Raw genomic sequence first — 16,329 nt, forward strand, 5'->3', positions numbered from 1 at the left:
TCATGACCTGAGCTGAAGGCAGTCGCCTAACCAACTAAGCCACCCAGGCCCTCATGGGAAAGGTAAAACATATATTACTTGTCTATAGCTGCTCTATGTTCCTCTATAGAGGTGAGACAGATTTTGTTTCTGTATTGTGTTATTAAATCATCAGAAACATGCTTGAACTGTGTGGTTTTAATCCACATAAAGATGCTGAGTGCTTGTTAAAATTTTGTTATCAGTATTTATTATCATTTTTAAAGTGTGCATTTGATGAACATTAAAAATTTATATAATTTTACTCAATAGTGTTTAAAAATGGACCTGCATAAAACATTTCTCTTTGAATTCAAATGAATACAAATGCTTTCTTGTGTGCTAATCAGAAGTGTGTAACCTAATATATTTTGTTTGCTTTAACTACTAAGATAAATTGACATAACTTTTCTTTTGTACTCAGTAAAATATTTTTAATTGTTTCCATCATTAAAACAAGTCATCATTATTCGACTTGTAAAATATTCTTTTTTTTTTTTTTTTTTTTTTTTAAAGATTTTATTTATTTATTTGACAGAGAGAGACACAGCGAGAGAGGGAACACAAGCAGGGGGAGTGGGAGAGGGAGAAGCAGGCCTCCCACAGAGCAGGGAGCCCAATGCGGGGCTCCCAGGACTCTGGGATCATGACCTGAGCCGAAGGCAGACGCCCAACGACTGAGCCACCCAGGCGCCCCCGACCTGTAAAATATTCTTTATTTCTAAATCATTAGAGAAAAGTTTTGTAGAATGTTCCTTTAGAACTCTCGAAGTCTGTGTGTGACTTTCACCTTGGTTTATATGAATCAAATGAGTAAGGTAGAAAGTCACTAGAAACCAGAGGATTTTGATTCTGGTTTGGTGTTGAAATTTTACCTAGCAAATGCAATTTAATAATAAACATTATTAAACGTTTGAATTCTTTGTTATGCTTTATTTCAATTTTTAAATTTTCCTTATAGTTTTTCTTTAAAAAAATTTAAATAAGGACACTAGTTTGCTCTGTGACAGTATACAAACCTGAAGGATTTGAGTATAGGTACATTAGCCATCATTTAGAACGTAATAATATTTAGGCCACCAAATTTGCCCTTTTGTAGAGCTGGGCTCTGGTTTGTAAATAGTCTTTGACAAGCAGGAATTAATGTATATTTATGTAGTTATATTCATGAATTTGCAGATCTTATGCATTCTTTCTAACTTTAAGGTATGGGGAAGAGATTTCCCTAAGCAGTACCCAAATTTGGCTGCATATCAAAATCCTGGGGAGAAGTTGTTAAAAATAAAGAATACTGGAGATTTCAGTTTAATTGGATTTGGAGGGGGCCTAGGCTAGATAGTCTTCATTTTACATCATGCTCTCTCTGTCGCTATCTCTGTCTGTCTCAAATAAATAATTTTTTTTTTTTTTAAAGATTTTATTTATTTATTTGACAGAGAGAGACACAGCGAGAGAGGGAACACAAGCAGGGGGAGTGGGAGAGGGAGAAGCAGGCTTCCCGCAGAGCAGAGAGCCTGATGCGGGGCTCGATCCCAGGACCCTGGGATCATGACCTGAGCCGAAGGCAGACACTTAACGACTGAGCCACCCAGGCGCCCCTCAAATAAATAAATTTTAAAAATCTTAAAGGGAAGCCTGGGTGGCTCAGCCAGTTAAGCATCTGATCTCAGGGTCCTGGTATCAGGACCCACATCAGGCTCTGCACTCAGTGGGGAGTCTGCTTGTCCCTCTGCCCCTCCCCCTGCTCATGCTGTCTCTCTCTCTCTCTCTCAAATAAATAAAATCTTAAAAAAAAAAGTAAAGTTGGAGAACTCACACTTCCTGATTTCAAAACTTAGTATTGCTAAAGTCAAGACAGTTTAGGACTGGCATAATGATAGACCTATAGACCAACAGACTAGAACTGAGAGTCCCTAAATAAATCCATACATCTTTGGCCAAATGATTTTTGACAAGGATGCTAAGTCCATTCTATGGGGAAATAATAGTCTCTTCAACAAATGATGCTAGGATAACTGGAATTCCAAAAACAAAAGAATTAAGTTGGATTCGTACCTTATACCATGTACGAAATTAACTCAAAATGGAACAAAGATCTAAGAGCTAAAATCATAAAACTATTTAAAAACAAAACCAGGGGTGCCTGGCTGGCTCAGTTGATTAAGTGACTCTTGATTTCAGCTCAGGTCATGATGTGTCAGGGTCGAGCCCTGCGTTGGGCTCCTGCTGGGCTTAGAGCTTGCTTAAGATTCTCTCTCTCCCTCTGTCCCTCTCCTTTCCCTCTCTAAAAACAAAACAAAACATTGGGGTAAATCTTCATGACCTTCAATATGGCAATGTATTCTTAGAATACCAAAAGCATGAGCAACAAACAGACATAAACTAGACTTCATTGAAATGAAAAACTTTTACGCGAAGGACATTATCAAGAAGATGATTTTTAAAAACCCTATAGATATGAAGGAAATATCTCTAAGTCATACATTTGATAAGGGTTTAATATCCTTAATTATATAGAACTCCTGCAACTCAAAGACAAAAAGATAAACCAGCCAATTGAAAACTGGGCAAAGGACTTGAACAAACATTTCTCCAAAGATGATACATAAATGGCCAATAAGCACAGGAAAGGTTGTTCAACATTATTATTCAGTAGGGAAATGCAAATCAAAACGACAATAAGATATCATTTCACATCCTCTTTTGATAGCTAGAATTAAAACAAAAGTTAAAAATAAGTATTGGTGAGGATGTGAAGAAACGGGAACCCTCATACACTGCTGATGGGAATATGAAATGGTCCATCTGCTGTAGAACTGTCTGGTCCTTCCTCTAAAAGTAAAACACAGAATTACCCATTTGATCCCGTAATTCCACTCCTAGGTATATAAGCAAGAGAACTGAAAAAATTACTTAAGCAAGTACATCTATGCACATGGTCACAGCAGCACTATTCACACATCCAAAAGGTGGACAAAGTCCAATGTCCATCAACAGATGGATGGATACAATGGGAATGGAGTATCATCCAGCCATAAAGATAAATGAAGTACTGGAGCCTGTGCATGGCTTAGTCGGTTAAGCAGCCAACTCGTGGTTTCGACTCAGATCATGGATCTGGCGGTCGTGAAATCGAGCCCTGCATCCGGCTCTGCGCTTACTGTGGAGTCTGCTTCAGATTCTCTCTCATTCTCCTCCAGATTGCACTCTCTCTCTTTCTTAAATAAACAAAATCTTTAAAAAAAAAAAAAGTTATTGATACCTGATACAACATGGAGGAACTTCCAAAACATTAGGCTAAGTGAAAGTCAGAGAAAAAAGGTCACATATTGTATGATTCCCTTTATAAGAAATATCCAGAATAGATTAATACACAGAGACAGAAAGCTGGGGGCATGGCTGTCAGAGACCAGGACTAGGGTGAAATGGGATTGGGGGGAAATTGTGTTGTGGGTAAGGTGTTTTATGTAGGAGTGATGGAAATACTTTACAAATAAAGGTGATAATTGAACAACACTGGGACCACGTACTAAATGCCATTGAATTATGTTCACTTTAAATGGTTCATTTTATGTATTTGAATTTCACCTCAATAAATTATTATTTATTATAATTATTATTTTTAAAGGATGGGGCAAATTCTAGGTCTCCAGAAAGGCAGTTCTTTTTTTTTTTTTAAAGATTTTATTTATTTGAGAGAGAGACCATGTGCATGAGTTGGGGGTTTGGGGGGGCAGAGGGACAAGCAGACTTCCCCCTGAGCAAGGAGCCTGATGCGGGGCTCAATCCCAGGACCCTGGGATCATGACCTGAGTCGAAGGCAGACTCTTAACTGACTGAACCACCCAGGCGCCCCATTTACTCTTCTTTCTAAAGGTTGTTTTTGCTTTTGTTTGTCCCTTAAATTTCTATATAAATATTAGGATCAATTTGTCAATTTCTGGGAAAAGGGAAACTGGTATTTTGATTAGGATTTCATTTAATCTGTAGATCAAATTGGGGAATATTGCCATGTTAACATTAAGTCTTTCTACTCATGAACACAGGATGTTTTTCTATTTACTTAGGTCTTTAATTTCTTTGAGCAGTGTTTTAATAGTTTTCTGTGTACAAATCTTTCATCTCCTTGGTTAGATTTAATCCTCGGTATTTTATTCTTTTAGATGCCATTGTAAGTGGAATTGTTTTCTCAATATCCTTTTTAGGTTATCCTGTTTATGTTATTGCTGGTATAGAGAAGTAAATCTGATTTTTGAGTGTTGATCTTATATCCTACAACTTTGCTGAATTTCTTTATTAGCTTTAGTAGCTATCTTGTGAATTCTTTGAAATTTTCTTTGTCGTTTTTGAAATAATGTTACTTCTTCCTTCCCAGTTTGTATGCCTTTTATTGCTTTTTATTGTTTAATTCTCTGGCTAGAACTTCCAGGACAGTGTTAAGTAGCAGTGGTAAAAATGGTTATCCTTGTCCTATTCTTGATCTTAGGAGGAAAGATTTCACCATTTAGTAAAATGCTAGATGTGGGTTTTTTTTTTTTTTTAATTCCTTTACAATGTTAAGATACGTCCCCTCTATTTATAGTTTTTTGAGTGTTTTTATCTAGAAAAAGTGTTGGATTTTGTCAAATGCTTTGTATCAATTAAGATGCCCATCTTTTAATATGTTGTTTCTAAGTACAAATCTATGTATGTCATTCCACTGCTCAGAAGTTTTATATATATAGGTATTAAACTCAGAACAAAGTAACATATTCCTCTGGTCTAATTTTTGTATTTTATTTTTCATTACAAGTGGGTTCTTCACTACTGTGCTAGGTAGAATAATGGTCCTTCAGAGAAGTCCACATCTCAATCCCTGGAACCTGTGATATGTTAGCTTATATGTTAAAGAAAAATTAAAGTTGCTAATTATTAGCTGGCCTTAAAATAAAGAGATTATTCTGGATTATCCAGGTGGGCCTAGTGTAACCCAACGAGTCCTTTCATGTGGAAAAGGTAGGCAGAAAATGAGAATGAGAGATGTGACTCTGGAAGAAAGGCCCAGAGAAATGCAACATTGTTTGCTTTGAGGATTAGAGGAAGGGGGACCAAGAGCAAAGGAGTGTGGGTGGCCTTTAGAAGCTTAGAAAGGGCAAGGAAAGATTTTTTTCTTAGAGCCTTCAGAAAGGAGTGCATTGCTGCTGACACACTGAATTTAGCCTTGTGAGAACAGTGTCAGATTTTGACCTACAGAAGTATAAATTTTTGTTTTAAACTAAGTTTGTGGTGATTTGTTACAGTAGCAATGCAAAACAAATACAACTACCCAAGTCTGTTTATGATGTTGGTTTATTTCTCTGGGCTAACTCATGTCTAAATTTCCCTTAGGTTGTTAAAATTGACTTATTATTCAAGACCCATCTCAAAGCTTTTTCAAACATTAAGCCTTTAGTTTGTCTTCCACACCACATGCCAGGTGTCCACTATCCAGGATATACCCTAAGTTTCTCTTTCCTTGTTTCTGTTTTGCTTTTTTTTTTACCTTCCTCATGGCATCTAACAAGTTTTAGAATTTAGTATTTGGTATTTTATTAAAATTTTATTCTCCTTTTAAAAATGTTCTGTTATCTTGATATGGTTGTGTATTTTTTGTGTATGTCTAAATCTTGGTTGTATATATAAGACTTTTATACTTTATTTTTTAAAAGATTTTATTTATTTATTTGACAGGGAGAGAGGGGACACAAGCAGGCGGAGTGGCAGGCAGAGGGAGAAGCAGGCTCCCTTCTGAGCAGGGAGCCCGATGCGGGGCTCGATCCCAGGACCCTGGGATCATGACCTGAGCTGAAGGCAGATGCTTAACCGACTGAGCCACCCAGGTGTCCCAGATTTTTATACTTTAGTTATTATCTCTATTTAGAATTTTGAATCTTTCATTTTAGACTGAGGTTGGTACTATATCTTACTCAGTCTTTTTTTTCCTATTGAATAACAGTCTGTGATGCATAAGGTAAGCAATCCATATGTGTTTGACTTTAAATGTACATGTGGATTAGGTCCTATAATTTAAATTTATGAACCAAAGGACGCCTGGGTGGCTCAGTCAGTTAAGCATCTGCCTTCAGGTCATGTCATGATCCCAGGGTCCTGAGAGCAAGCCCTGGGTCAGGCTTCCTGCTCAGCGGGGAGTCTGCTTTTCTCTCTCCCTCTGCTCCTCCCCCTGCTCATGCTCATTTGCATGCTTTCTCTCTCAAATAAATAAATAAAATCTTACCCAGAAAAGTAGTGAGTTTTATCCATATCCTGAGGGAGTTATAATTAAGTTGTTGGGAGGCATATTTTCAGTTTATGTAAACCATAATTATTGAAACCATTGATTTAAAGGTGATTATACATCTCTCTAGATAGATTTTAAGCAAGGTCAAATTTTGGAGGGGGTTGTTTCTTTTTATGTACTTTAGGTTCAGATGTGTCTGAAAATAAAGATATTTAGTTGCTTCTCAAGACTCCTGAATATCAGTTCATCATATTTGTCAATATTTTTAAAATATTTATTTATTTTAGAGAGAGAGCACGTGAGCATGCGAGCACATGAGCATGAGCAGTGGGGTGGGGGTGAAGGGCAGAGGGAGAGGGAGAGAAGCAGAGTCCCCGTGGAATGCAGAGCCCAATGTGGGGCTTGATTCCACAACCCCAAGATTATGACCTGAGCCAAAATCAAGAGTCAGACATTCCATCGACTGAGCCACCCAGGCGCCCCTCTCTATTTTTAAGTGAGTTTTTTAGAAGGATGGTGCTACAAACATAGTGCTTTTTTAACCAAGAAATGTATCTTGCAGATTGTTCAGAACTAATATTTATAATATAAAAAATGTTTAATAATTCTTCAGCGTTGGGGTGTCTGGGTGGCTCAGTTGATTGAGCGGTTGACTCTTGGTTTTGGTTCAGGACATGATCTCATGGTGGCGGGATTGAGCCCCTCATTGGGCTCTGCGATCAGGGCAGAGTCTGCTTCAGCTTCTCTCTCTCTCCCTCTCGCTCACTCTCTCTCTCTCACAAATAAATATATTAAGTCTTTAAAAAAAAAATTCTTCAACATCGATTGCAAACATGAAGAAAAAGAATTGTTTTCTCCCCTAATGATGAGAAAACAAGTTTTCTAAGAATAAAAGAAACTTCAGCAGAACTGATGTCCCTTTTTACATCATATTTTTGAGTATTTACTGAATGTGATGTTTGTGTCTCATAGAATGGAGATGTATGCATTTCGATTCTTCATCCGCCTGTAGATGACCCCCAGAGTGGAGAACTGCCCTCTGAAAGGTGGAATCCTACTCAAAATGTCAGGTAAGGGGTTACATATGGAATAATCTGGTTTTTAGGTGGTTCTTAAGATTAGATATTATCTTTTAACAAGTACAAAAGAATCCTTTCTGTACTTGGTTGCTTTGTCTTCTGCTAGAGCTTTAGGTAACACGTATGCATCGTTTTGAAGAGTCATATTTACAGAGCAGTAATTGCATATGTTACTCATTTCTTTATGTGCGGCTTAGAATTTTTCTAGTCTGAATTCTTGTTCATACATTATCATAAGTTCCATCCTGCATCTTTGGATCTCATGATGTCCATGTTTGGATTGGTTGTTTCCTTACTCTAGGATTCTTACTACATTTTGCAGAAAAATTTAAGTCTTTACAAAGTCAATTGACTTTATATACATGCTACTTTTAAAAGAGCTTCCATTATCTGTTATTTTTTGTGTTTTATATGCGTGTGAATGTTTTTAATGATTTGAAGGCCTTGTATATTTCTTTTGATTGCCTTTGATTATCCATCTATTTTTCTTTTCAAATTTTTATTTAAATTCTAATTAGTTAACATACAATGCAGTATTAAGATTATTCATCTGTTAATTGATCTGTTGAACTATCTATATAAATAGATGGGTATTTAACCATTTCTTTAGAGTAGTGGTCTGTATATTTAGGAGCTGGTGACCTAACCCTTAAAAGAATTTTGAAAAACTGTACACTGTTGCATGTTTTTGTAGTTTTTTGTGTTTTGTTTTGTTTTTTTTAATTTTATTTTGAGTAATCTCTATACCCAACGTGGGGCTTGAATTTACAACTCCAAGATAAAGAGTCACCTGCTCTACCGACTGAGCCAGTTAGGCGCCCCCACTGTTACATGTTTTTTAGGTGCAGGGTTCTCTTGGTGTTTTGTTTTTTTAGGTACAGTTTTTTACATCTCTAAATAGTTAAAAAATACTTTTTCGGGGCACCTGGGTGGCTCAGTTGGTTGAGCGACTGCCTTCGGTTCGGGTCACGATGCTGGAGTCCCAGGATCGAGTCCTGCGTCGGGCTCCCTGCTCAGCAGGGAGTCTGCTTCTCCCTCTGACCCTCCCCCCTCTCATGCTCTCTCTCTCATTCTCTCTCTCTCAAATAAATAAAAATCTTTTTAAAAAATTAAAAGAAATAAAAAATATTTTTCTACTTGCATTTGAATTTCCATTTTACTGTCCTAATACTTGAAATTTTTATGTTTGATAGCCTTATATATTTTATTTATCCTATAATATTTTTCTGAAACAAAAATCTGTATTTTAATTGCTTGTGACAAAACAAAACTGAATTCTATATTGAATTACTTTATTATACAGTTGATTAAAAACAAGACAAGTATATTATACTTTCAGTATACTTTTACTTTTTACATTTAATAATTATTAGAAATACATTTTTAATCAGGTAGATAGACATTTGTTTTCAGTTAGGTCATGTAGCCATGAATAATTATTACATTGTTAGATTGAGGTAGAAATACAGCTTCAATTTCATATGTATACATAATGTATGAATAATATACATTATATATACTGATATACGCACCCAAGAATATATGCATATATATACATATATATGTATACATACGCATGAGGACTAACATATATAACATAACTATATTAAATGCAATGATTAAGAGACCGTATTTACATATGATAATGGAATAGAATTTTATATGGCAGTGAAACAATCCTTTTAATTCCTTCTGAGTTATTTCGCAGAAATCACAGTGATCTATTGTCCGTCTTTAAGAAAAAGTTTTATTGTGACATAATTCCCATACCCAACAATTCTCCCATTTTATGTGTACGATTCACTGTTCTTTAATGTAAGTAGAGAGTTGCACAAGTATCCCCACAATCAGTTTTAGAACTTTTTTTTTTTTTAAGTAGCCTCTGTGCCCAGTGTGGAGCCCAGCTCGGGGCTTGAACTCAACGACCCTAGATAAAGATCTGAGCTGAGATCAAAAGTCGGACACCGAACCAACTTAGGCACTGAGGTGCCCCATGAACATTTTTATCACCTCCAAAGAAACTCATACCTCTTAGCATTTACACTCCATTATCCCTCAGCCCCCCATGCCCACCCCCACCCTTCTGCCTGCAACCCTAGGAAACCACCAGTCTACTTTCTGTCTCTATAGATTTACCTATTTGGATATTTTGTAGGAATAGAGTCATTCAATATGTGGTATTTTGTGATTGGCTTCTTTAACCTAGCATTTTTTCGAGGTTCATCTTTGTTGTAGCATTAATCAGTACTTCATACCTAGGAATAGAATTGCTGAGTCATATGATAACTCAGTGTTTAACTTTTTGAGGAATTGCCAGACTGTTTTCCAACATGGCTGCACTAAGTAGTACATTCCTACCAACAGTGTTTGAGAATTTGTTTATCCACATATTCGTTAACACTTGTTATTATCTGTGTTATTATAACCATCCTGGTCGGGTGACGTGGTATCCCATTGTGGTTTTGTTAATGACTTTTAAAATTTTAGAACAGTTTTAGATTTTTGAAAATTGTGAAGATAGTACAGATAGTTCTCTAGAATTCCATGCATGATACCAAGTTATATTTAGTAGGTATGTCTCCTTAGGCAACTGTGACAGTCTCAGACTTTCCTTGTTTTTGATGACCTTGACAGTTTTGAGAAGTACTGCTCAGGTATTGTAAAAATGTCCCCCAATTGGGATTTTTCTGATGTTTTCCTGGTATTAGAGTAGGGTTATAGTACTGGAGAGGAAGACCATGGAGGTAAAATATATTGTCATCATCTTGTATTAAGGGTACATAATATCAACATGACTTAATCACTGTTGATGTTAACATTCATCACCTAGCTGGGACTCAGTTTCTAGATTTCTCCCATGTAAAGTTCCTTGTTTTCCCCTTTCCATTCTGTACTCTTCTGAAGGAAGGAAGTCATAGGTGCAGCCCACACATAAGGAATGGCAATTACACTTCCATGAGGCTGAGATATCTGTATAAATTATTTCAAATTCTTCTGCACAGGAGATTGATTAAAATCAATACCTAAATACATACATATATACATATTTATATGTTTATTCACTCATTTTGTTAGTCTTTTTTTTTTAAGGGGGAGGGGCTGAGGGAGAGGAAGAGAGAGAATTTTTTTTTTTTTTTTGAAGATTTTATTTATTTGTCAGAGAGAACATGAGCACAAGCAGGGGGAGTGGCAGGCAGAGGGAGAAGCAGGCTCCCTGCTGAGCAAGGAGCCTGATGCGGGACTCGATGTGGGACTCGATCCCAGGACCCTGGGATCATCACCTGAGCTGAAGGCAGACACTTAACCAAACTGAACCACCCAGGCATCCCGGGAGAGAGAGAATCTTAAGCAGGCTCCATTCCCAGTGCAGAGCTGCACACAGGGCTCGGTCTCACAACCCTGAGATCATGACCTGAACTGAAACCAAGAGTCAGATACTCAACTGACTGAGCCACCCAGCTGCCCTTTTATTAGTCATTTTTAATGATCTGAAAAGCTAGTAACTCAGGAACTCTACTTTTGTTAAAAATGAAAAGTTGGAAGCTTCTTGACTTACACAAGGATTTCTTACCAGTTTTTACCAAGTTAGTTACTTCTCACTTTCTGGGAAGTGTATACCAAAGAGTCTGTTCAAACGTATCAAATTACTGTTGATTATGTGTTGATTATGCTGATTACTCATTACTTTAGGTACCTTGTTCAATATAGTATACTTAGAAAAAATTGAGAAAATAGATCTATTTTGGATTTTAACGCATCTAGCCCATATATTTTTTAAATCAGAAAAAAAATGTCTCCCTTTTTAAATTCAAATAAATGTGTTGATACACCTCACCTTGACAGCCATCTTGCTTATGGATTCTAATTCTCAGATAGATCAGGCATAGAACTTTGCCATAAGTTTATTATGTCTATGAAATAAGGAGTCACCACATACATATTCCCTGTACTTAATGCTTTACTTTAATGGGACTCTCCCTCAGGCATAATGCATTCTTAATAATAATCAGAGATGGAATTAGTAAGTTCCTTTTAATGAAAATGTAATTCCAGCAACCCCAGTCTATACATATCTGAATTTATTGTACTCCATCACATACCAAAATACTTTTTTTATTTTTTTTTTTTTTAAAGATTTTATTTATTTATTTGACAGAGACAGACACAGTGAGAGAGGGAACACAAGCAGTGGGAGTGAGAGAGGGAGAAGCAGGCTTCCTGCTGAGCATGGAGCCCGATGTGGGGCTCGATCCCAGGACCCTGGGATCATGACCTGAGCCGAAGGCAGACGCTTAACGACTGAGCCACCCAGGCGCCCCCAAAATACTTTTTTTAAATAGCATTCTACAGTTTTAACAAAATTATTTGTGAGAAAGGAAGAACAGTTGGTTTTATATGTAAATTTCTTTCTTTTATACACATTACGTTTCATTACCTCTGGGCAATGCACCCCAGGAATATTTGGGATGTGTGGAAGGTATGCATTCCTTTTGTAAGAGCAATTGTGAAAAGGGAGGCTGGAAAGAAGTGATCTGATACTTTATATACCCCCAGGTTCATGAATATATTAAAGACCACTTCTTTTACACAGGATCTTTTATGATCCTTAGCAAAATTCGTGTATTCCTACTTTTTTCATGCCTCATATCCCTTACATCACACAGTTATAGCTGATTATTTGTACCTTTAACCTCTACTTATCCTATTACTTGATTTTTCAGCCTCAGCCTGTATTGACAGAGCTAAGTAAAAGAAAATCAGCATACATATTCTATTTCCCATCCTCTCTTCCCCTTTTCTTCCTAACTTTTAAAAATATTTGTTTATTGGGGCACCTGGGTGGCTTAGTTGGTTGAGTGTCCGACTCTTGCTCTCGGCTCAGGTTATGTTCTCAGAGTCATGAGACTGAGCCCTGCATGGAGCTCCACGCTGGGCGTAGAGCCTGCTTAAGATTCTCTCTCTCCTTCTCCCCCTCCCCCTCCCTGTCTGACTCATGCGCGTGCACACTGTCTTGTTCTCGAAATATGTTATATATAAATATTTGTTTATTGGGGAGGCTGGGTGGCTCGGTCGGTTGAGCATCTGACTCTTGATTTCAGCTCAGGGTCATGAAATCAAGGCCCATGTGGGACACTGTGCTCAGCAGGGAGTCTGCTTGAGATTCCCTCCCTCTCCCCCTGCCTCTCCTCCTGCTTGTGCGCACACTTGCTCGATCTCTCTCTCAAATAAAAAAATCTTAAAAATATATATATTTGTTTATTGTCAGGGTTATAACATTTATAATCTGTACTGTTTTGTAACATAATCATAGTTTTGTTTTGTTTTGTTTTTTTAAGATTTTATTTATTTATTTGACAGAGAGAGACACAGTGAGAGAAGGAACACAAGCAGGGGGAGTGGGAGAGGGAGAAGCAGGCTTCCCGCTGAGCAGGGAGCCCGATGCGGGGCTCGATCCCAGGACCCTGGGATCATGACCCGAGCTGGCTTAATGACTGAGCCACCCAGGTGCCCCCATAATCATAGTTTTTTAAATTTCTTATTCCTACCATGAAATGAATTCACTGTTTGCTGTCCATTATTTTATTTCCTTTGATCTGTTAATCAGCTGAATTTGTCCATTAGTAATTTCTCCAGGAAAATGCTCCTTGGAGCCATATTATATTCCCTGAATTCTTAGATGTTCAAAATGTTATATGCTTGGGGCGCCTGGGTGGCTCAGTCAGTTAAGTGTCTACCTTCGGCTCAGGTCATGATCTCAGGGTCTTAGGATCAAGTCCGGAGTTGGGCTCCCTGTTCAGCAGGGAGCCTGCTCCTCGCTTCTCCCTTCTGTCTCTCTCCCTACCTCTCTCGCTCTCTTTCTCAAATAAATAAAATCTTAAAAAAAAAAAAAAGATTAAAATAACCCCAAAATGTTATATGCTTGTGTGTATGGGTATATATATGTGTGTGTGTGTGTGTGTTTTGCCATGATACTTCAAATGGCAGTTTGGGCATAAGATTTCAGGGTCATACTTTCTTTCCTTCAGGATATAGACGTTATTCTGCTGTAGTTATTGTTGCTGGGGAAGAGTTTGGCTACCACATTTCTCAGTGACTGTCAGGTTTTCGAAAGAAACACATTATCAAAACATAATTAAACTGACAGTATATTTAAAGGCAGTAAGTATTTTGGAAGATAATTGAAAAATTGGACAAAAAACGCAGGGTTGTCTTTTTAGTTTGACTTTGGTCTTGTTTTTCAGGGCTAGTAGTAACCCTAGTCAAAAGGAAGTGTTAGCTTTAAGGTACTAGTGATTCTTGTTTTGTTTTGTTTTTTAAAGATTTTATTTATTTGACAGAGACACAGCGAGAGAGGGAACACAAGCAGAGGGAGTGGGAGAGGGAGAAGCAGGCTTCCTGCCAAGCAGGGAGCCCGATGCGGGGCTCGATTCCAGGACCCTGGGATCATGACCCGAGCCGAAGGCAGACGCTTAACGACTGAGCCACCCAGGTGCCCTGTGATTCTTGTTTTTGGAGGTTGAATGCTGAATCGAATGCTTACCATGTCTTGTCCCCCTTTGAGAAAACAAGCTTCCCCATTCTTCATAATACAAAGCCCCAAACAGTTTTTTTCATTGTATTTTCATGCTGTCTCAATGGGTAATCTATTGCCATTACCCATAGGAATTCAAGATTTTTACCTTTACTTCTCCTGCATAAATATACCTATATTATCCTTGTCTCAGCTTAAAATCTTGTGGACATTTTTCTTTTAAGGTAGGCCTGTTTCTCATTTGATTCAGTCCTTTGGGGACAGGAAACCCCTTTCATACTAAATTTGCCTATCTAAAACTACTCTTGGCACTTTGGGTACCAGCATCATTTTTTCTGTCTCTCAGCCCTTAGGTCACTTGAGCCCCAATTTAGAAGCCTTTCCTAGATTTCATCTCAGGGATTGCCTTCTCTGCTTTTATGCTTTTTTGTTTAGAGGCTTCACAACCAGGACTAGTTATCTTCAGATTGCCCCTTTGATCTTCATACACAGATCTAAAAGGTATTTGCTTTGGAATCTCTCTCTCTCTCTCTCTCTTTTTTTAAGTAATCTCTACACCCAGAGTGGGGCTCAAACCCACAATCCCAAGATCAAGAGTCTCATGCTCTACCAACTGAGCCAGCCAGGTACCCATGCAGTGGGATCTTTAGTTACCTTTTCAGACCTTTGTCTCCTAGCTTCATGTCATCATAGATATTCCTTCAGTGTGCTGATCTTGGGGTGGGGGAGTGAATGGAGGGTTTGGTGTTTGTGAATTTCTAGGGAGATATAGAGTGTTATGTGTGCATTATTGCAGCCTCATCTGCCTGGGATACCTTATGGTGCCCAGAACCCTGAAATGTCAGGAAAGCACTACCTCACGAGTAGGTGTGGAATACTTCTTCCTTTCTCTGTTACTTATTGTGAGGCAAGGGGGTTCTTCAGCTAGTTAATTGTATATATTTCTCAGAGGCTAGTTTATGGCACTGAAATATCAAGAGGCAAGATATGAGGTGCTGGGCATTTTCCTTGATATTCCTTTGCTGCTAAACTCTCTAGAGTCAGCAGCTGTCCAACTAAGGTTTCTGTGCTCCACATCCAATTAAGGGTGGCTCGAGCAAGACAGCAGTGGAGGTACCATAAGGTACAGCACAGGCTGGTGCAGGGACTTGATTGCTATATAGCAGTGTTATCTGAAAGTGGTCTCATCTTCACATGTGTTTGGACTTCTTCATGACCACCTGTACTAGTCTTTCATTCAGCACCTCAATGAAAATATTTAGAAAACTTTTACATGGAAGACTTTTGTAACCTGAAGAAGAGTAAAGCATCCCAGTTACCTTGAAGAACCTGTCAGTTTATATCATAAGACCTAGTGAGTGGGGAGAGTAGAGAAAAGGAAAAGTGGGGGAAAGCTCCCTACAGTTGTAGGGGTCCAGAGCTTCAGCCAACTAGTGTCCACTGCAGGTTCAGTAGTTTGCGTCTGTGTTCATAGAGGAAGCCAGCATACTTTCTGGAAGAAGAGATCCACCATCCTACTGTACCCGGATGCATAGGATTAAGTTTAGGCAGGTGAGAGTTCCTTATGGAATTGGGAAGTCTTAAATAGGCATTAGCAAAGAGTGGAGTTGGGAGGGTAGGGATGCCTGATGTTCACAATACCATGCCTCTTCTTCCTGGTGTAAGCAACAAAATGTTTCTTCATCCATGTTGTGTCCAGAACCAAGTGGGTGCTTTTCGTGTGGGTGGGTGTCAGACAGTAGAGTTCACAACTGCTTTCTCTGAGAACTATCTGCCACACCTATTGCAGGCCCTTGGATAGGAAAGTCATCTTGGTGGAGGTTTGCTTTCCCTTGAAAGATGGTTACATGGTGTTTTCTTTGCCACAGCATCATGGAGAAGCATCTTTCAGGAGTAGGATAGGATGTTTTCCTGACTAATCTTACCCACTAAAAGGGAAGGGAGCTAAGGACTGCCCCAAGCATTGGGTGACAAAGTAGGCAAGGTCAGGGGAGATGGCAATAGTGCTGCTGTTCTTAGGGCTCCTATAAACCCCATTTGGGGCCAGGATGATATTAATTGCTCCCTTGATATTTATACATTGGGTTCCCCTGCATTCGACTTGGTGGTTTCATTCTATGCATATGATACATATTCTGTGTATTTTAAAAATTTCCTTTTTAAAATGTTCTGATTTTGTGTTTTTGTGTATTTTAATCTGAGATCCTCATTCCTGCCATGTGTTTTCAGGGATCTGTCAGTCAACAGCAGTTCCAGGATTTCACAGGAGGAAGTATTAAATTTGTTAGTTGCTTTAGAGGCATAGAGAAAAACTGTTTGTAATATATGACCCCTTAAACTATCACATTTTCAGGGCGCCCATTAAGTTTCTGCCTTTGGCTCAGGTCGTGATCCCAGGGTCCTGGGATGGAACCCTGCGTCAGGCTCCCTGCTCAGCGGGGAGT

At 38.4% G+C, this 16,329-nt stretch overlaps 1 protein-coding gene across 2 annotated transcripts in view; it reads left to right on the plus strand.

The window, feature by feature from the left end:
* UBE2R2 (ubiquitin conjugating enzyme E2 R2) overlaps window positions 1–16,329 on the plus strand; it is a 109,058-nt gene that overhangs the window by 82,649 nt on the left and 10,080 nt on the right. For both annotated transcript variants that reach the window (XM_078061393.1, XM_036069576.2), the window contains exon 3: window positions 7,247–7,344. In XM_078061393.1, the coding sequence (XP_077917519.1) occupies window positions 7,247–7,344 (98 nt within the window). The remainder of the gene's footprint in view (window positions 1–7,246; window positions 7,345–16,329) is intronic.

This window comes from Halichoerus grypus, chromosome 14 (assembly GCF_964656455.1).
Source record: "Halichoerus grypus chromosome 14, mHalGry1.hap1.1, whole genome shotgun sequence".
In the NCBI taxonomy this organism is placed as follows: Eukaryota; Metazoa; Chordata; class Mammalia; order Carnivora; family Phocidae; genus Halichoerus; species Halichoerus grypus.